General features: G+C 47.1%; 1 protein-coding gene across 3 annotated transcripts in view; it reads right to left on the reverse strand.

Annotated features, from left to right (window-relative positions):
- The window catches only part of SFXN5 (sideroflexin 5), a 203896-nt gene that overhangs the window by 88554 nt on the left and 95645 nt on the right, over positions 1–19697 (reverse strand). For all 3 annotated transcript variants that reach the window (XM_074285546.1, XM_074285548.1, XM_074285547.1), the window contains exons 7-9: positions 15132–15185; positions 12734–12790; positions 11595–11660 (exon numbers count right to left, since the gene is read on the reverse strand). In XM_074285546.1, the coding sequence (XP_074141647.1) occupies positions 11595–11660; positions 12734–12790; positions 15132–15185 (177 nt within the window). The remainder of the gene's footprint in view (positions 1–11594; positions 11661–12733; positions 12791–15131; positions 15186–19697) is intronic.

Consider the following 19697-nt stretch of genomic DNA (forward strand, 5'->3'; position numbering starts at 1 on the left):
CCCCCCGCAGCTCGTGGGGAGCTATATCTGGCCGGGGGCGCGCGTGGGTATTTTCACTCGGTATTTTAAGCCCGCGCCGGAGCCCGGCTCTCCTTCCCTCCCTTCCCCGCTCGCTCCGGGCAGAGCTGGAACGCGAGGCGAAGGAGGAGCCTGTGCCTTCCACCGAAAAGGTCACGCGGCTGCATCGAGGCTGTTGCTGGGAAGCCGCCCGCCAGCCGCCGCGCAGCCAGCGCCGACCCGAGCCGCCGCCACCGCCCCCCCCTCGCTCCCCCGCCCGGCCCGAGCCGCCGCCGCCGCCCCCTCGCTCCCCCGCCCGGCCCGAGCCGCCGCCGCCGCCCCCTCGCTCCCCCGCCCGGCCCGAGCCGCCGCCGCCGCCCCCTCGCTCCCCCGCCCGGCCCGAGCCGCCGCCGCCGCCCCCTCGTTCCCCCGCCGTGCCCACGGAACGCGGCCTTGGCCCCGTTGGCCCTCCAGCCTCCGTCCTCCGGCCGAGCCCCGGGAGCAGCCGGCCCAGGACTTTGCCCACTGAGAAACCGCACCCCTCCCCCAAGCTGAACGGAGCTCTGAGGGACAGCGGGCGGGGGGAGGAGAGAAAGAAGGCCCGGGGTCCTCGGACCAGCTTCCATTTCGGCAAAGGCCAGGCAGAGAGGCCGAGGGGCTCTAACGGCTTAAGCGTGAGGAGGCCGCCGGCCTCTTGGGCAGCACGGGCCTCCCCGTGGACGGATTAAGTAGAGCCCGGCCGGCCTGCGCTCACCGACCGAGTCTCGGCCCTACGTTCCCATCCCGTCACTGACGCCCCTGCGCCCTTCACCGAACCCCTCCCCTCTCTGGGTTTCCCGTCCTTATCCGTACAATGCACAGATTAAACGGGGGTGGAGGGGTGAGGGTGGGGGTGGCCTTCACAAGTCCCTTGCAGCAATAAATCCAGGCTCTTCGGGGGTCTGAGGGCCTCCCCTCTCTTCCCAGTTCCTCGATTTCCCGTCCTGCCCTCAACTTAAATGGGAAAAGTGCCGAACAGGGAGCGGAGGGGGCTGTTGAGGAAGCCCTCCCGAGGCTGGCGACTGGAGGGGGGGGCAGAAAGCTAGCCCAGGAAAGGGGCTCGGGGTGTCTAGGACGCCCGCCGACGCTTACTTTAATTCAACCACTTTTAAGCAATGATTATGGCTCAATCCCAGCCTTCCTCTGTCCATCCCCTGCCCAGTCATTTAGGGCAAAGGAAGGGGAGGGGACTGCTCCCAAAGAGATGACCATCCTCCTCCTCCTAGGTGATGAAGGCAGGGCAGAGACGGGCAGAGGCAGGGACAGGCGGGAAAAGCAGCAAGCAGAGACTGCCTGGCTCTATCTGTCATCTCCTGGGTTAGTTACTGACTAGTACTGAGTGTGTGTATGGGAGAAGGGGAGGGAGGAAAGGATAGAAAGGATAGAAGGAGAAAGAGGAAGAAGGAGGAGGAAGAGGAGGAGAAAGAAGCAAAAGAAAGGAGGAAGAGAAAGGGAAGGAGGAAGAGAGGAAGAAAGAATAGGGGAAGGAGAAGAGAAGGGAAGAAAGAGTAATAGAGGATACAGATAGAAAAAGAGCACAGAAGCAAAGAAAAGAGATGGAGAATGGGAAAGCTGGGGCAGAGAATCTCTAATTCCTTTTGAAATCCTGTGCTCCAGTTTCTGCCCAGTGCTTCGCTCTCGGTGACATCTCACATGTCAGTTCTGAAAAACCCTGCACCTGGACCCTAAGACATGGGCCAGAAACTGCCTCCTCCCTCACCTCCTGCCAGACTCAGCTCCAAGCCCAAGCCCCTGCCATTCCACCCTGCCCCTCACAGCGCCTTCCCTCTAAGACCACCTTCCACCTGTCTGGCTCCGAGATGTACCTTAGGAGTTTCATGTTACAGGGTCTCCCATTAGATCATGAACTCCTTGAGAGTATTCCCAGTGCTCAGCACACAGTAAGCACTTAATAAATGACTGTGGACTGGCTGAGGTTGGAGAGGTGACTGAGGAGGTCCCCTCCAAAGAGTTGAAGAAGACTGAGTTTGACATTAAGAGGCCCTCAGTTCCTGACTCTGTTATCTAGCATCACCTGGGTTGAGACTTCCCATCCAGAAACACTTTCTAGGTAAAATTCTTATTATCCTGAGCAGACACCTGTAAAATATGAGGCAAGTTCTTGCCCCCTCTCTCCTCCTCCCCTCAGTTCATCAATATATAAATTAATGGAGTTGAGTGAGAGGACCTTCAAGATCCTCTTTGGATGGAATTTGTTAGCTGAAAACTTGCTGATTCCTTCCAGGTCTAAATTGATGCAATCCCATCATCCCTGCCTGATCTAATGGGGGAAACCAGCATGGTGAAGAATGAGGACGAGAGTGGCTGAGAGCCTGGCAAGGATTGTTGGAGAGAATTTAGTGGGGGGGGGGGGAGAGGGAGGGGAGAGAGGGAGGGGGGAGAGAGAGGGAAGACAGAGACAGAGACAGAGACAGAGAGAGACAGAGAGACAGAGAGAGACAGAGACAGAGAGACAGAGACAGAGACAGAGAGACAGAGAGAGAGAGAGAGAGAGAGAGAGAGAGAGAGAGAGAGAGAGAGAGAGAGAGAGAGAGAGAGAGAGAGAGAGAGAGAGAGAGAGAGAGAGAGAGAGAAAGAGAGAGAGAGCGCATAAATGTGGATGGACTTGGAAAGAGTTAACAGCACCAAGGGAAGGTATGGAGGACCCATTCCCCACCTGATTCAGGTAAGCTTGGGCTCCCCCTGCTGGTTCCTGGATAGTAAGGGAAGACCTAGAGAAGGTATGTGTGTGGGGAGGAGGATGAAGGATGTCTCCTAATTTATAAGATCATGGGATCACTGCAGGGAGGGACATTAGAGCCCACCTAGTCCGAGCCCCTCATTTTGTTGATGAGAAAACAGGCCCCAAGACTTGTCTAAAGTCATTAAATTGGAAGTAAAAATTTGAACCCAGATCCTCTGAGTCCAGAGGCCATATCTATGAATGGGAATAACTACTCTCCAGGAAGACTTGCCAAGCTCCAGGCTCCTTTAATCTTCGTTACTCCCCCCCCTCAGGCTCCACTAGATTAAGGTCAGTGTCTGTTTTTCCAGCACATCTAGTTACCCAGACAAATCCTACTCAGCACTACAAACCGGAATTTACAAGGCGCTTTGCTCACAATAAGCTTAGGAGGATGGAATCAGTGCAATCCCATTTTAGAGATGAGGAAACTGAGATTTGGAGACATTCGGTCCCTTGCCCTAAATCCCACTGTTGGAGCTGGGATTAGCATCCAGGTTCCTTGGGAAGGAGGAAGGAGGTAGAAGAGCAAATCCCCATGGGGCTGGACCTCAGTTTCTTCATTTGTAAAAAGGGGGATGACCTCTAAGGTTCCTTTCAGCTCTAAATCTGTGAAGCTGTGAGCAGAGCCCTTAGAGTTAAGGTCACCACCTCTGACATGAACACCACTGACCACTGAACTTTCTAAAAAGGACTTTCCCTTCCCTGCCCCTGATGGCAGTTTGGAATCGCAGAGTGATGTCCTGGAACTGGGAAGGTCTTTGTGATCTGTTCTAACCTCTTCATTTTCAGCCTAAGTAGGTTAAGTGATTTGGCCCACATCAAGCAGGCAATAAGAAGCAGAAACTGCATTTGAGGTCAGGCTCACTCCACAGCAAAGCAAGTTTCCCCAGGGGCGCCCCAGTTCCTCTTCCTCCCTTGCTAGGCCCTCTCCCCCAAGCTGTGGGCTGACTCCCTTCTAACCCAGGAAGCTAGCTGTAGTTAAGAGAAGAGCTCCTGAGCAGAGAGGAGCTGGGGATCCTGCCAGTCACCCTCCAAAGGACCCCGCACAGGGGCTCACTCTCAGCTTGCAGCCTGAATTCCAGCATCCTCTCACACACACTTCTGAGTGACCTTAGCCAAGTCCCTTAACTTCACTTTCTGCAGCTGTAAAAGGAGGAGCCAGGCACGGCTCTGCTAGCTCTATATCTCACCCAACCCTCTCCTCATTTGGATCTGGCTCAGAGTTTGAAGGATGACCCTGGGCTTCCGGGTCAATCACAGAAGCAATTCTCCCCCACACAGAGGCCAGGCTCGGCCCCTTCCTGCACCATCCCTTCCGACTGAGAGTGGCCATGGGCGGCCCGCTCCATCTCACACCCCGATGATGGGTTCTCACACCACATTCGCAGGCTGTCAGCAAAGAGGCTCCGCACCGATCACAAACAATTATCAGGCCAGGGAGCTGGGATTAGAAAAATCCACAGGGGCCCCTTCACCTAGGCAGCAAAGGAAGGGGGGAGGCAGAAAGGGCTGTGGCGAAGGGGGAGGCCGGGCCTTGGGATCCATTACATCTATGGGCCGTATTGTTAGAGAAAAGCCTGACCCCTCTCCTGGTCTCTCTGGGAACTGGGGATAAGCAGGAAGAAGATGCTTTCTTCATAGATTTAGAGCCCTAAGGAATGACCTTGGAGGTCAGGTAGTCTACCCTTCTATGTCTGTTTTTACAGCTGAGGAAACTGAGACCCGGATGTTGAGTTAATTTGCCTGGTGATGTTCTACATTAAAGCAGAAGAGCTGGTCTTTGAATCTAGAGTCATGTGACTCTACATTGTGATGCTACACTGGATAGCACACAGGTCCAGTTCAAATCCAGCCTCAGACACTTAAATATTCAATAGCTGTGTGACTGTGGGCAAGTCACTTATCCCAATTGCCTTGCCAAAAAAAAAAAAAAAGTCATGTGACTCTAGAAATGAAGATGAGAAGGGGTGTGTGCTAGGACAGGAGGTGGGTTCAGTGCTTGCTTTATTCTGGACTGAGCTAAGGAACACTCAGAGGTCAGCAGCTTGGCAAGCTTTCTGTTCACAGGCAAGTAGATAGATAACAATCCACAGATTGCTACTAATTGCTACTAATAATCTGCCCCTTCCCATGGGGAGGCAGGACAACGACTACTAGTATTTGGAGTCAGCGGGGAGACCTGAGTTTGAATTCTGCCTCAGATCCTTACTAGCCATGTGATCCTAAGCAAGTCACTTTACCTCTATCTGGATGGGGACAATAATACTTCCCAGCAGAACTGTTGAGAGAATCAAATGAGATGCTGTATTTGTGAAGCACTTATCCTGGAAGCCCAGTGTAAATGCTAGCTGTTATTTTTGTCATTGGAGGTGAAGAAGACAGGTCACTGATCCCTGCCAATGTGCCCTCACTGTGGCATAGTCTGTCCCAGCAGCCTCTGCCTCTTCCGAAGGTCCCCAATCGAAGAGGCTGGAGTAGGGCTGAGGCTCAGGGTCCCTTGGCTTGGAGGCTTCCCAGCGTGTTAGGGCAGGAAGCAGCCCCTCACCCCTCACAGCTGGGACTGGTTGGGGCCCTCCGGACTACAGCATTTGGTGAAGCCCATTAAAATGAAAAAGCCGAGCAGGCTGGTTCCTTTCCTTGCCAGCTCGGCGGGCCTTGTTTAAGGAAACCAGCTGGCATAAATGGCGACCGACCCATCATGAACAGAGCTAGCGATCAGAAAATCAGCCCTAATAATTGGATTCTGGAGGATTTCAAGAAAGAGAACAATTATGGCCGCCGGCTGCCCCAGTGGGGCGCTTTCACAACCGCCCAAATAAACCACAAAATAAAAGTTAACTAAACATGGACCGCTTTGGCAAGTCCTCCCCATGGAGGGAAGGAAGGAGGGCAGAATAAACAGCCTGCTGCGCCTGCCCAGGAATTCCCAGCCTCGGGAGCTCCCCCCAAAACCAGATTGAGGGGCTGACCCCACGGGGGACAACCTGGAAGGTCAGTGCCAACTTGAGCATGGAGGAGATCAAGGCAGCAGGAGCAGGGGCAAAGAAAAGAGGCCAGCCGGCCTCCCGGGCCTCTGGGAGGGGTCTCCTAGGGACTTGGCGTGTGCCTGCTGTAAGAGAGGAGATGGATGTGGGGAGGAGGAAACTGAGGCTCAGAGACAAAGACAGAGACAGACAGCACGGCAGCGAGTGGATGGGCCATGTTCAGGAAAAGGTGTCTGGGACTGGGAGGCTATGGATGTCTCAGGAAAAACCTGTCCGTAATTTAATATGTTTAAACCAGGACCTAGAACGAATATGTGCCAGTAAAAGCTCCTCATACACAATAACTTAAGTTGGATTGCTCTCAGGCATATCCTTAGGTTTCTTGGTGCTTAATTGATGCCTAATTGGTACATGGGAGGCTAATCTACCAACCCTCCCCCCAACATAGGAAAGGATGGACCGGAGCCCTGTACGGTCAAGTCTGTGGTAAAACCAAAAAGTCAAAGCTGGTCTCTGGCATCCAACTACTCTCCAGCCTCAGCTGACCTCCCCTAACAGACGTGAAAACCTGCCGTATGACTGGGCAAGCCATTAACCCAACCCGGGGACAACATCTGTAAAATGCAACTAAATTAAGGAACCCTTCTTCTCCCCCTTCCCTGGTCTGTCTCTGCCCCTTCTCCCTTCCTCTCATCTCCACGGGCTAAGTCAAAGGTGAAAGAGGCCATGAACCCTGATTTCGCCAAAACCACCCAGGAGCAAGCAGAGAATAAAGAGGGGTCAAAGCAGGACTCTGACACCAGAACTGATCCTGGGGACAGGCAATGGCAGCTCAAGGCATGCTGGGAGAGAGAGCAAATGGCACTCAATGGAATACAGGGCTTGCCACCAGTTTCAGGAAGCCTTCTGACCCAAGGGTTTGAGCCAGCAGCCACTCTCTCCTCCTCTAGCTTTGCTGCAATTGTTGACCAACAGACCAAGTGGACTGATGGTCTTGCACTGCCTATGGGACCACAAGCTGTGTTCTTGCACTGTTGATTGAATTTTGATGCATCTGCACCTTGTCTCCCCATCAACGTCAATCAACAAAGCGTTTATTAAATATCTGGGTGTTGTGATTTCTGTTGGAGATTTTGAAACAAGCAGGAAAAAAGTGTGTGTGTGTGTGTGTGTGTGTGTGTGTGTGTGTGTGTGGTGTGTGTGTGTGTGTGTGTGTGCATAATTCCTGTCCTCAAAGAGTTTACATTCCAATGGGGAGATCACATGCATAAGAGGAAGGACAAAATAAACCCAACATCTGGGTGCACCCCAAGGCAGGTATCCATTCCTCTAGCATGTGATAGGCACTTAATAACCTGCCATTGTGGCTGTCTAAGAAGTTTTCTCCTCTCCCTCCCACCAGAAAGTAAGTTCTCTGAGGGCAGGGATCGCTTGGTTTGCTTCTGAGGTCCTAGCACTTAACCAAGAGTCTAGCACACAGTAAGGGCTTAATAAACGTTCTCTTCTAAGAAATGTTTTATTTAATAAATTGTTCTATCTATTTATCCAGATCTGAAACCCTCTCAGGACAGGCAGGACCTCTCCCAGTTTCCCTTACAGCAGCTCCATGCAAGACTGGGTATACTCAAAGTGTGCCTGGAGCATTGAATGGTGAAGTTAGATGGAGTGAGTAGCAAGCTGTGGAATTTAACAAAATAATTTAATGGAATTTCCTTCTGTCCTTCCTTTTCTTTTTCTATCTACTCATTCTTCTTTGTTTCCTCCTTTCCTCCTTAATCCTTTCCTCTTCTTCTCCTTTCCCTCCTTCCTTATTTCTCATTTCCTACTCCCTCCTTTCTTCTTCCTTTCCTTCCTTCTCTATTCATCCTTCCTTCTTTCCTTCTGCTCCTTTCTTCTTTTCTTCTTGCTCCTTTCTTCTTCCTCCTTTCCTCCTTCCTTCTTTCTCATTTCCTAATTCCTCTTTTCTTCTTTTCTTCCCTCCCTCCCTCCCTCCCTTCGTTCCTTCCTTCCATTCGCCTTCCCTTCCTCACTTAAAGTCCTTCCCTCCTTCCTTAAAATCTGGTTATCTAGCCTGTAAATCCATGTAGAAAAATGGAGGTCCAGATTAATGAGGCAGCTGGGCTGGTGGGGAAAATCCCTAGAAGTCCGAAGATCCTCTTTGGAAGTAGAGGAAAGGCCTTCCCCAAGGCCTGGTGCTTTTCTCCTTGGGCTCACTAGGTCTCTCCATCCCAGGCTGCCTGTCAGGGAGGGGCTCCTTTTAATTAATACCAGGACTGGGCCAACCACTGGGGCCAGTGACACTTGTTTTCAGGTCATCTCCTCCTAATAGGCTCACCCTGGGAGGGGATTTACAGCTAATTGACAGCAGAGATCAGTTAATGAGGCCGACAGGCCTGGGGTGCCAGGGAACAAGGAAAACTAAACTAAAATAAAACTCCTTTATCCAGCGGTTTTGTGATTTACACAAAAAGAAAAAAGCAAGCCGGAGATAATCCGTGTCAGAAACTCTGCTCCCATCTGTCAAGGCTGGACTCTGGCAGTGAGCAGGAGGAGGCAGTGCCGAAGGGTTCCTCTTATCAAATGGAGATCACAGAATCTAAGTCAAGGAAGGCCCACCTAGTGCTCCCCATGAGGTCCAGCCCTGGGCCCTGGAGCCCCAGGGAAGGATGAGGAAGAGATAAGCAAAAAGAGGAAGACAAAGAGGGAAGAAGATGAGGAAGAAGAGGAAGAGATGAAAGTGAGAATGAGAGGGAAAAGATAGAGGAAGAGGGGGAAGAAGAAGAAAAGGAAAAAGAGCAGGTGAGAGGGAGAGAAGCAAGAGGAGGAATGAAAAGGGGAAAGGTAGAGAAAGGGGGGGAAAAGGAGAAGGAGGAAGTAGGGAAAATATAAAAGGAGATAAGAGAAACCAAAGGAAGTTAGAAGGAAAAGACAGGAGAGAAAATGTAAAAGGAAAGGAAGAAAGGGAAGAGAAGCATATAGGAGTAAGACACCCTCTCAAGGAGATTATTATAGTGCTATTTGGGATGGGGAGAGTCATTTCCAAGATAGGAAAGCATCTCTGGGTTCCTGGGTGCCTAGCTTGGTGCTACCTACAGGCACCTTCCAGAACTCCAAATGGAAGCACATTGCTTTCCTAAGGTATCCTGAACTATTGGTGGATAACTCTTTCCCCTCTAAATCCAACTGAAGTAGAACTGAGGGGAAGGAGCCCAGAACAAGTATTTTAAGTGGATTAGCAGACTAGCATCCTTGATTGTTCCTAGGGGCTATTTGTAGCATCACAGACTCTTCTCAGAGCTGAAAGGGATCTCAGAGCCCGTCTAGACCAATTCGTTTACCTTACAGATGAACGTAACTATCATCCAAGGGGGAAGAATCGGAAAGTAACCAAAAGGGAATACAGCATAAGGGGAAAAGACTGATATTACAAAGACCTCAGAAGGAAGAAAAGTCAGGTAAAGACCTTAGGCATTAACAGATTCACCAACAAACAGGGAAGAAAGACATTAATAAACAGAAAGGAATATGGCCTCCAGATCAGCTAAATGAGGGCAGACATCCAAAGGCATACAAATCAATACCTGATGAAACAGCTAGGTGGAGCCATAGTGCACAGAGCGCCACAGCTGGAGTCAAGAAAACCAGGAATCAAATCCAACCTCAGATACTTAGTAGCTGTGTGACTCTGGCAAATCACTTATCCCCTGTTTGCCTCAGTTGCCTCATTTATTAAATTGGAATGATAGTAGCACATACTTCCCAGAGTTGTGGTGAGGATCAAATGAGATAATAATTGTAGAGTATTTAGTAAAGTGCCTGGCACAAAGTAAACATTAAATAAATGGAGGCCATTATTATATCGATGATGAGACAAAGAACTGTGGCAGCATGCTTGTGTGTGTGTGTGTGTGTGTGTGTGTGTGTGTGTGTGTGTGTGCAAGAGAGCACAGAACCCAGCGGGATGTTCCCAAATGATTTAAGAGAGAAATAAGAATCTTGAAAACTAAATTTATGGCTCACACAACAAATATGAGTGGCAGAATAGAAAGATTTTAATCCATCACGGCAAGAGTCGCCAAAGAAACAAAAGAGAGGACGACAAATTGGGAAGGCAAATATACAGGGGTGAAGGTTAATCTAGAAGGAGAAAAGCAAAAAGCAAGAATGTGCAAAGAAAATACGATCTCCAAAGAGGCAAAAAGTATTGATCTTGAACACAGGATGCAGAAAGACGGTTTAAGGATCTCCCAGAAAAACGTAAAAAGTTTAAGGGGAAAAAATCTGATATACTTTTTCTTTATTTTTCTTGGATTTTTTGGTGTTTTCTTTCACAGAGTGACTTACATGGAAATGTTTTTTGCAGGATTACATACGTACAACACATGTCAAATTGCCTTCTCAATGACAGGAAAGGGGAAGGAGAGAAATTAGAACTCAAAATTTGATTTAAGAAAAGAATGTCAAAATTATTTTACATGTATTTGTGGGGAAATAAAATATTAAATGATGAAAAAGAATGCAAGAAATAACATAACTGTCCAGAACTTTGAAACATGTGAGTAGTTGATCCTGAATAAATCCATTAAGCTCTAAGCTTCGGTGTTTTCAGAGCCACTGAGAAGAAAGTACTGTAAATTGTTTCTGGACACAGCCAATATAGGAATTTGCTTTGCTTAAGTTTGTGTATTGTTACAATGATTTTGTTTTTCTTTTTGTTGTTTTTTTTTTTTCCCCCCAGGAGAGAGGGAGGAAAATTATTCGTATTAATTTTTTCAAAAGGAAAATACTATAAATATTTCCAAAGGGCCAGATAAATATGAATTGTTCCTGCTGCTATTATTAATATTTCATTTTTATCTTTCTTGGTTGGGTTCATTCAGATAGAAATGGTTTTAGGACAAATTGTTATCCTGCTAATATTCTTTTCTAATGATATTTGTGTTATTTATGTTGATAAATATTATGAATAATAATTAGTGGAATTATCCATAACAGAAATGACTGTGTGGTAGATATAATCATCACCTATAGTATGGAATATCCTGGCGAAGGGAGGTATTTATAGCCTTTTATTCATCTGAACAGAGGTTGTGAACACATCTGAGTTCCTCGCTTGACTCTGCCATTTACCTGACCAAGGATCCAAGCCGACTTCAGTTATCTCACCTTAGCTAATCATGTCCACCAGTCTAGAAGCTGCCAGTCTCCCCTCTCAGCCCAACACTGATTCTTAAGGAAAGAAATAACTAGGGAAATGGCAAGATGATCGGGTTGTTTTGTATGTTAACCATTCTAGGCTGGCTCCTTCTTTGCCCTGATGAGGGAGGGTCACCCTGAAGGCCAAAGATAGATCTGATCTCTCATTTTTCAGTATTCTGTCCCCCCTAATTCACTAACATATATCTGGTACTTTTCAGTCAATAGTCAAGAAACATGTTTCTACTATGTGCTAGGACTAGGAAAACAAGCGTCTTCAGGTGAAGACGTCCTCCCCTGGCCATGTTTAGGAAGACACCTTTCTTCACTCGTGCAACATTCTCCATCAGGTACACCATTGTACCTGCCCACCCCCCAGTGCTCTCCTCTCCTTGCTAATATTTTATTTAAATTCTTTGCATCAATATTCAGTCCTCCTCTCCTAGGAGCTGTATGGAAGCAGTAAGACTTCCCCTGAAAGCAGATGAAAGCCCTGCTGCTCCCCAGCATCTCTTCGGGATACCCCTAGAACCTAAAGGATGGGAGACGTAAGTGTTCAAGAAGATGGAGCTTAGGGAGACAGAGAAAGCTATTTCAATCAAACAAATAAAATATAAACAAGTGTTACCCACTGCGATTGAGACAGCGCTTATGACGGCTCCCAAGTAGCCCTGGATGAACTTGGATGCAGGCAAAGGCTGAAAAACAGAGAGAGAATTTTCAGCTTGGCACATGGTGACCAAGAAAATCTTAATTTGGTATTTGCAAAGCACTTGTCTCACATGATGTCATTTGAGTATGATGATAACCCTGGGAGGTAGGCACCACAGAGGGACTCTATTATTCCCATTTCTCAGATGAGAAAATAGAGGTTTAGCAAGAGTATTTTGCCCTGAATTATTGGGCTTGCAAGGGCCAGAGGTGACATGAGGGCCCCCAAGTCTGACCCAAACAAAGGGGAAAATGCTAGCAAAAGTCAAGATCTAAGTTCAGACCTCTCCTCACTATGTGATTATGGGAGACAGAGGGATATCATAGGTGGAAAGAGTGCCAGATCTGAAGATCATGGTCCTGGTTTCAAATCACCCTCCAGTGGTTCTCTAATCACTAAGCTCTCCTTTCTCTTTCCATGTGGAAGAGAACATTAGTTATTAATATTAATACTAATAGCTGACATTCATCATCATGTCACAGATTTAGAGCCAGAAGGGATCTCTTCTTGGGACCCTTCCACTTACAGAAGAGGAAATCAAGGTTCAGAGATGAGGTCATACCACTAGGAAGTGGAAGTGCTGGGGTTCAAATCCAGTTGCAAAGAGTTTGAATCCAGCACTTCTTCCAGGCAGGAGGTAATAGAGTCTAGATGTGAATACTGGTTCTCTGACCCCAAATCTAAAGCTCGTTCCCACAAGGAGCATCATGGCTCCACAGACTCTTGGAGTTCTAGAACAGTCATACTCTTCTATCAGTGAGGAAAATATCTGACAGAGTCATTTCTCCTGAGGAGTTAGGGATTTATTATGTTCCTCCCTCTCAGGGAGACTCCCAGGAAGAAGTGGACTAAAGAGAGCAAGGTCAGTCCAAAGGAATAAATCACTAATGGTGAAATCTTAGGCACCAGTCTACAGAAAGAGAGGGGTGACTTTCAGAGCACAGTAAGAGACAGGTGTTCCTCAACCTTCCCACGAGGCCACCCAGGAGCCAAAGTAGGACCACTTCTAGTCCCCGCTGTCACCCCACTCGTGCCGGGAGGGGGCCAGAGAGAGCTCACCTTGGTTGCATTGCGGTTTGCATAGTTGACGCAGGCATTGTGACTCTGGTTCAGCCACTGCAAAGAGATGGGAATCATCAGGGAGCATCTCTGGGAAGCACCCCTCCCCCATGCCCATCCACATGGGCCAACTAAACAGCACTTTTGTGGGACTAAAACAACCGGGGCCCCATCTATTAGGGAATGGCTCGACCATTCCTTACACATGAAATAGAACTTTGTTGCACCATAAGAGACAACCAATATAAGGATTTTTTAAAAATGGGAACATCTGTAGGAAGTAAATGTGGAAGAAAGCAAAGAAGCATTTATTATGTACCTACTATGTGCCAGGTATTGTGCTAAGCAAGCCCTCTATAATTATTATCTCATGTGATCCTTACAACAGCCTGGGGAGGTAGGTGCTATTACTACTTAGTATTTACAGATGAGGAAACTGAGGCAGGCAGTTTATATGACTTCTTCTGAGTCACACAGCTAGTAAGTAGCTGAGGCTAAATTTGAACTCGGGTCTTTCTGACTCAGTGTTCTCACTACTGCACCACTTAACTGAGCAAAAGTCACATAGCTATTGTCTGAAGCTGAATTTGAACCCTGACCTCCCTGATTCTACTGCCACCTAACTGAAACCCTTTCAGTCAAAGCATATCATCAGCTACTTTGCAATTTATATTCTTGGAATATTGAAGGTAATGAGAGGTTAACTTCCTCAAAGCAGTTCAGCAAATATCCATCAGAGATGGGAACCTGAGACCAGACGCTCCTGACACGTACAGGTAGAGAGAGTCTGAGTCAAAATTTGAATCCGGGGCCTTTGCCTCCAGAACCAAGGCTCTTGCCCTTGTTCACCTGGTGCTGCTGTCTCTGCTTTCATGAGTTCATCAAACCTTTTATTGTGCTCTTAATTCCCTGCATTTGTCGTTGCCTATAATGCCCTAAGATGCTACATTTCCCCAATCTATGGGCACTTGCTTTGTTTTCAAATAGTTTGCTGTCGCAAAAAAAGAAGAGAAAACAAAGTATGTTTTGGATATTTTGGCCTATTCGGGGCCTGGTTTGCTTTCTTGGGACATAAGTACCAAAGTAGTGCTCCATCAGTGTTGAACTGAACTCTTTTTCAGGGCTGGGGGCCAGGAAATCACTTGGGAGTGGCCATAGGCCCTGAATGTCTTAAAAACAGCCCAGCTGGCTGAAAGGTGGGTGCTTCTAAGAGACTAACTTGGGGGCATCTAGGTGGTGCAGTGGATAGAGCACCAGCCCTGAATTCAGGAGGACCCGAGTTCAAATCTGGTCTCAGACATTTAACACTTCCTAGCTGTGTGACCCTGGGCAAGTCACTTAACCCCAACCTCAGAAAAAAAAAAAAAAGAAACTAACTGAAAACCACTTTCCTCAATTTCTTTAGGGGAGTCAGACCCTGCATCTCACTGCACACACACACCCAAACACACATATTTACATGCTCACACATGTCCACATACACATATACACACAGAGATACAGACACACTCACACAGAGACACACATATTTACACACTCACACATATGTCCACATACACATATATATAAACACACAAGCCAGATACATATATTTACACACTTACACATATGTCCACATTTACAAATATACAGATACACACAGACACACATACACACAGACACACACTTATATACACACATTCCAAACATACTGTTAATTCTCAATTAGCTGTGAGAGCTTAAGCCTAACTATCTAAAAGAAAGACTTAAAAAATCCTTCCACCTGGTTTTGTTATTTCTCAGTAATATGACTGGTGAAGAGAGGCAGTCCAGGTGATGCTGAGGGGGTGAGGGAGACAGCATTACCTTTCTCATTAGGTACAGCTTGGGATGAAATCCTGAGGCATCTGCCTTTCCTAAACCTGTATTGTCTATGCAGGTGAAGGAGAGGCTGAAATGAGGGTTCTTCCCCCTCCTTCCCCTTCCCCCTCTCCCCCTCGGACATATTCCTACTCTTAAGTGGGAGCCTAGGGGCTACAAGAGCCTCAGAAACTGTCCTGTCCAGGCCTCTGCTTTCAGTTATAGTACATGGATGGGTCAGGACAACATTTAAAATTTCTCATCACTTAATGGACACTCCCCGGTGTCTAATCCTCTCTCGGTTGCAGAGAAGATGGTGATCTGCTTTGATAGGGGAATTTCCTTACCCAGTTTTCCTAAAGGCCAGGCTATCCTTTATCAATGTACATGCTATATCTCCCAGCAGTCAAGCTGATTGGTTGATTGATTTTTCTCTTTGACAGACATTGTCAGATAGAATGAGGAGGGATGCCCAGGCAGGAAGTTCTCACACAAGTAATTGTTGCTGAATGTTTGGGACCCACCTCTTGGAGGCTGAGGGCTTCTGGGAGAAAGTTACCTGCCAGAAGATGGTGGAGGCCAGGGTCTGGTTGGGCAGGAGGAGGCCAACGACCTGTAAGAAGGAGAAGAGAGAATGAATACACTGCTGCTTCCTGTCTTTGGAGACCTGGACTCAGAAAGGGCTAGGGATGCCTCTGGAGCCTCTCTGCTAATGTCTTCCCTGGGAAACCAGTGTTGAAATACAAAGGCCCCCCTCCCCCTTTTAACCTTGAAAGTGCAGATAATATCACTCCCTGTATCTTGGATGACTTCTTGTGATGTGAATATTATATGTAAAAGTACGGCCCAATTGCAAAGTTGGGGGAGGGCCATAATCTATTTATAATACTTGTTTCAAGGTTTAGCTGCTTAACCAGAACATTGTTTTCAGATATTGTTGTTCAGTTATTTCAGTTGTGTCTTACTCTTCATGACTCCATTTGGGGTTTTCTTGGCAAAGACACTAGAGTAGTTTACCATTTCCTTCTCTAGCTCATTTTACAGATAAAGAAACTGAGGTAAACAAGGTTAGGTGATTTGCCCAGGGTCATACACCTAGTAATGTCTGAGGAAAGATTTGAACTCAGGAAGCTTCAGGCTCATTGTTCTATCCATTTCATCACTTAGATGCCTTATGATGCAAAACAGCTAGTACATATATAATCTAAAAGCCAAGCATCGGCTTAATGAGAGCAGCTCATGTTGCAGTAGATAGAGCACTGAGGCTGAAAACAGAAGACCTGAATTCAAATCTGGTCTCATATACTCAATAGCTATGTGATCCTAGAGAAGTTATTTTTACTCTGTTTATTCCAGTTTCCTCAACTGTAAAATGGGGATAATAATATCAATGTTGCAGGGTTGTTGTCAAGATCAAATAAGATAGTATTTGAAAGAAAGAAAGAAGGGGGGGCAAGGAGGAGAGAGAGGAAGGAAGGAAGGAAGGAAGGAAGGAAGGAAGGAAGGAAGGAAGGAAGGAAGGAAGGAAGGAAGGAAGGAAGGAAGGAAGGAAGGAAGGAAGGAAGGAAGGAAGGAAGGGAGGGAGGGAGGGAGGGAGGGAGGGAGGGAGGGAGGGAGGGAGAGGAAGGAAGGAAGGAAGGAAGGAAGGAAGGAAGGAAAGAAGGAAGGAAGGAAGGAAGGAAGGAAGGAAGGAAGGAAGGAAGGAAGGAAGGAAGGAAGGAAGGGAAGGAAAGGAAGGAAGGAAAGGAAAGGAAGGAAGGAAGGAAGGAAGGAAGGAAGGAAGGAAGGAAGGAAGGAAAGGAAGGAAGGAAGGAAGGAAGGAAGGAAGGAAGGAAGGAAGGAAGGAAGGAAGGAAGGAAGGAAGGAAGGAAGGAAGGAAGGAAGGAAGGAAAGGAAAGGAAGGAAAGGAAAGGAAGGAAGGAAAGGAAGGAAAGGAAGGAAAGGAAGGAAAGGAAGGAAAGGAAGGAAAGGAAGGAAGGGAAGGAAGGAAAGGAAGGAAGGAAAGGAAGGGAAGGAAGGAAGGGAAGGAAGAAGGAAGGGAAGGAAAGAAGGGAAAGAAGGTTTAGCACAGTATTCAGCACATAGTAGGCATTATTATATAAATTCTAATTCCCTTGATGTCAAAATTGGCCTGATAATCTTGTCATTAGTCACTAGGGTCTCACTAACATATTGAAGAAGAATGTAACTAATTGGTTTGTAAATTAACCTCACAGATAATCTTGAAGAACTGATAATTGCCAGTCCTGAATGGCGCTTCTACTGGTAACCGTCCTGTATATCTGTGTCTTTCTAATGAGCCAGGCCATTAATGCAGCCTTCGGTAGAGGTCGAGACTAACCAGGAGATCTTGACATGAGCCAGTGTTTGGAGCTGTAGCAGATGCTTCCATACATATGACAATTTCACCTTTCGCCTGTGTTTGGGTGCCGTGTACCATATACAAAATGCAGTCGCATATGGGGAACACTTGTACAGTCTCATCCACATATTGACTTATTTATTATTCTGATACATAAAATTCCTCTCTTGGCAAGAATTTCCCATAAGGTACAAATGTAAACATCCAATACTGCAGAGCAATCAAACCTTATACATTGTCAGCCACATGAGTAAACCCTGTTTTAAACATTTTTTTAAAAAAGTACTTTAAATGGCTCGTGCACACGTATTTACTTGGCCCACATTGGCTTAAATATTGTAAGCTTAAGTCCACCTCACAACTTCTATTAGAAGCCCCTTGTAATATTCAACTCCCCAACCAAAAATGAGGCTGGAAAAATGCTCTGCCTCAGAGACATTCTGAAAGGAAGACCCTAGCCCAGTCAGTTAACCTCTAGGTGTCTTAAGCAACTAGCTCTTTAAATGGTAGCTTGCAAAGAAGTAGTCAAGCTGCTTTGCTCGAGAGCATTCCCTTATGGGGAGAGTCACTGGGGTCCCAAGTCCAGTCTTCAGCCCATCCTAGTCCTAAAATGATGAGATCCAAGGCCAATTTTGAATTCTATTCCTAGAAGTGCCTCCAGGCAGCTAATTTCAAGTTAGTCAATAAGCATTTATTAAAGGCTTACTATGTGCTGGGCACTGTGCAAAGAGCTGAGGAGACAGAGAACACAATCCTTGCCCTCATGGAGTTTCCTTTCTAAGGGAGAGACAATACACAAGAACCACAGGGTATAAATGAAAGTCATCAGAGATGGGAGCAAGAAAGTCAGTCCCTTAGTCTGGGGACTTTCTCTATAAAATTGGGGAGTTAGATGGAAGCATTATTAAGGGGCTTCTCATGTCTTGAATTCACTCCTCTTGAACATAATGTGACATGCCAAGTTAATAGATCTATGATTAAATCTTAGCTTTTTATGGCTTTGGAGAAATGGGACCTTTTCCTCCCTATCTTCCAGTATGAATTGAGAGGGGAAATGGAGAGGAAAGGAAAAGGAGAGAGGGAAAGAAGGAGAGACAGAGAGAGAGAGAGAGAGAGAGAGAGAGAGAGAGAGAGAGAGAGAGAGAGAGAGAGAGAGAGGAGAGAGAGAGAGAGAGAGGAAGAGAGAGGAGAGAGAGAGAGAGAGAGAGAAACAGAGGGAGACAGAGACACAGATAGACAGAAACAGAGAGAAGGAAGGATGAAGAGATGAGAAAGATGGGGAGGAGGGGGGAGTGGGCAGAAAGAAAGAGAAAGGAAGGAAGGAAGGGAAGGATAGGCAGTGAGGGAGAGAGAGAGGGAGAGAAGAAAAATGGGAGGGAGGAGAGAGAGAATCTGTGCCTCTGGTTCTATTCCAAAACTAAATAAGATATAAATATGTTTTTTGATTAACTGCTATTAGGTATTATCTGTACCTCGGATGGGAGTGTAGAGAAGTGGGTAAAGAAAGGAGATTGGCTTATAAACACCACAAACCAATGCTTTCTCTCTTATTTTTTTCTTTTATCAATATTCAGTGCTTTTCACACACCAGTCTTATGGCTAACCTAGACATCCGTGACTCTGGGTGTCTGCCTTGGTTAGATGTTCATGATGGAAGCTCTGGTTCTTCTGCTACACAAGGACTCTCTCTCCCTGGGCCTTATCTTTTAAGAATCAGTGACTCCCATAAAAGTGCCCTCATCCAGAAAATAAAGGGGACTGGGCTAAATGACCTCTGAGGTCATTTCCTGATTCAGATCTTGCAACCCACAATATAATAAATAAGGACGGGAGTCAGAACATGAATAAGATCGCTGAAAGGCCCAGGAGAGAGGCAGGTTGAAAAGTTTCAGCATTGGGTATGGTTGGAGAAAAGAAAGGATAAGCACGATGATCCCCCAGCCTTGGGGTCAGTGAGGAGATGGTCCTGGCTAAAGCACAAGTGACGTGGCAGCATCAAAACCAGGGCCCCAGGTTTGGGGGAAAGAGTATTCGGTATGGAGTCAGAGAATCCCTGCTGGGCCACCTACTAGCCCCTCTGGACCTCAGTTTCCTCATGTGTAAAAATAGGTAGTTGAATTAGGTGGTCCTTGATCCTAGGAGACCATAAAGTCACCTAAGCACAGAGCCCAGGGTTACCTGAATGTTTGAACAGGTTAGCTAAGACAGGAAACCCCTGAAGATTTGGGGAATCGGGAGGAATAATCCAAGATCTGTTTTGAGCCTCAACTGTGTCAGTCCTCCACAATGGCCTCCATTCTATCTAGCAGGTCCCATGCTAGCTCAATGAACCCCAGCGCTTCACCCCACCAGTCTCCCATTAGGCCGACAAGCGCCATCTGGCCCGCTGTTGTTTGTGTGTGTCTACCCCCTTCCACATTCTACTTCTCCATGCTGTGGGTAATCATGTCACATCACACTGTTCTGGAAAAGGCATGACAATCAACTGCCCACTGGTTCACTCACAGGCTCCGTAACTCCAGAGCTACCTCCCCCACCCACACTCTCTGACATCCCCTCCCCCCACACCCAGAGCACCTCTTCCAGTCCAAAGGAAGCTCCTTGAGGACAGGATTTTGTCCTGGTCTCCTAGCCCACAGCCCCCACCCTAAATAAATGCTTGCTGATTAACAGGGTCCCTGCCCCGGAGGTTCTCCGAGTCTATCTGGGAATAACGAGGGCAGCACTAGCACTGGCAGTTTTATTCCCCTATTAGGCAGAAAC

The sequence above is a fragment of the Sminthopsis crassicaudata genome, chromosome 2, assembly GCF_048593235.1.
Source record: "Sminthopsis crassicaudata isolate SCR6 chromosome 2, ASM4859323v1, whole genome shotgun sequence".
NCBI classification, from domain to species: domain Eukaryota; kingdom Metazoa; phylum Chordata; class Mammalia; order Dasyuromorphia; family Dasyuridae; genus Sminthopsis; species Sminthopsis crassicaudata.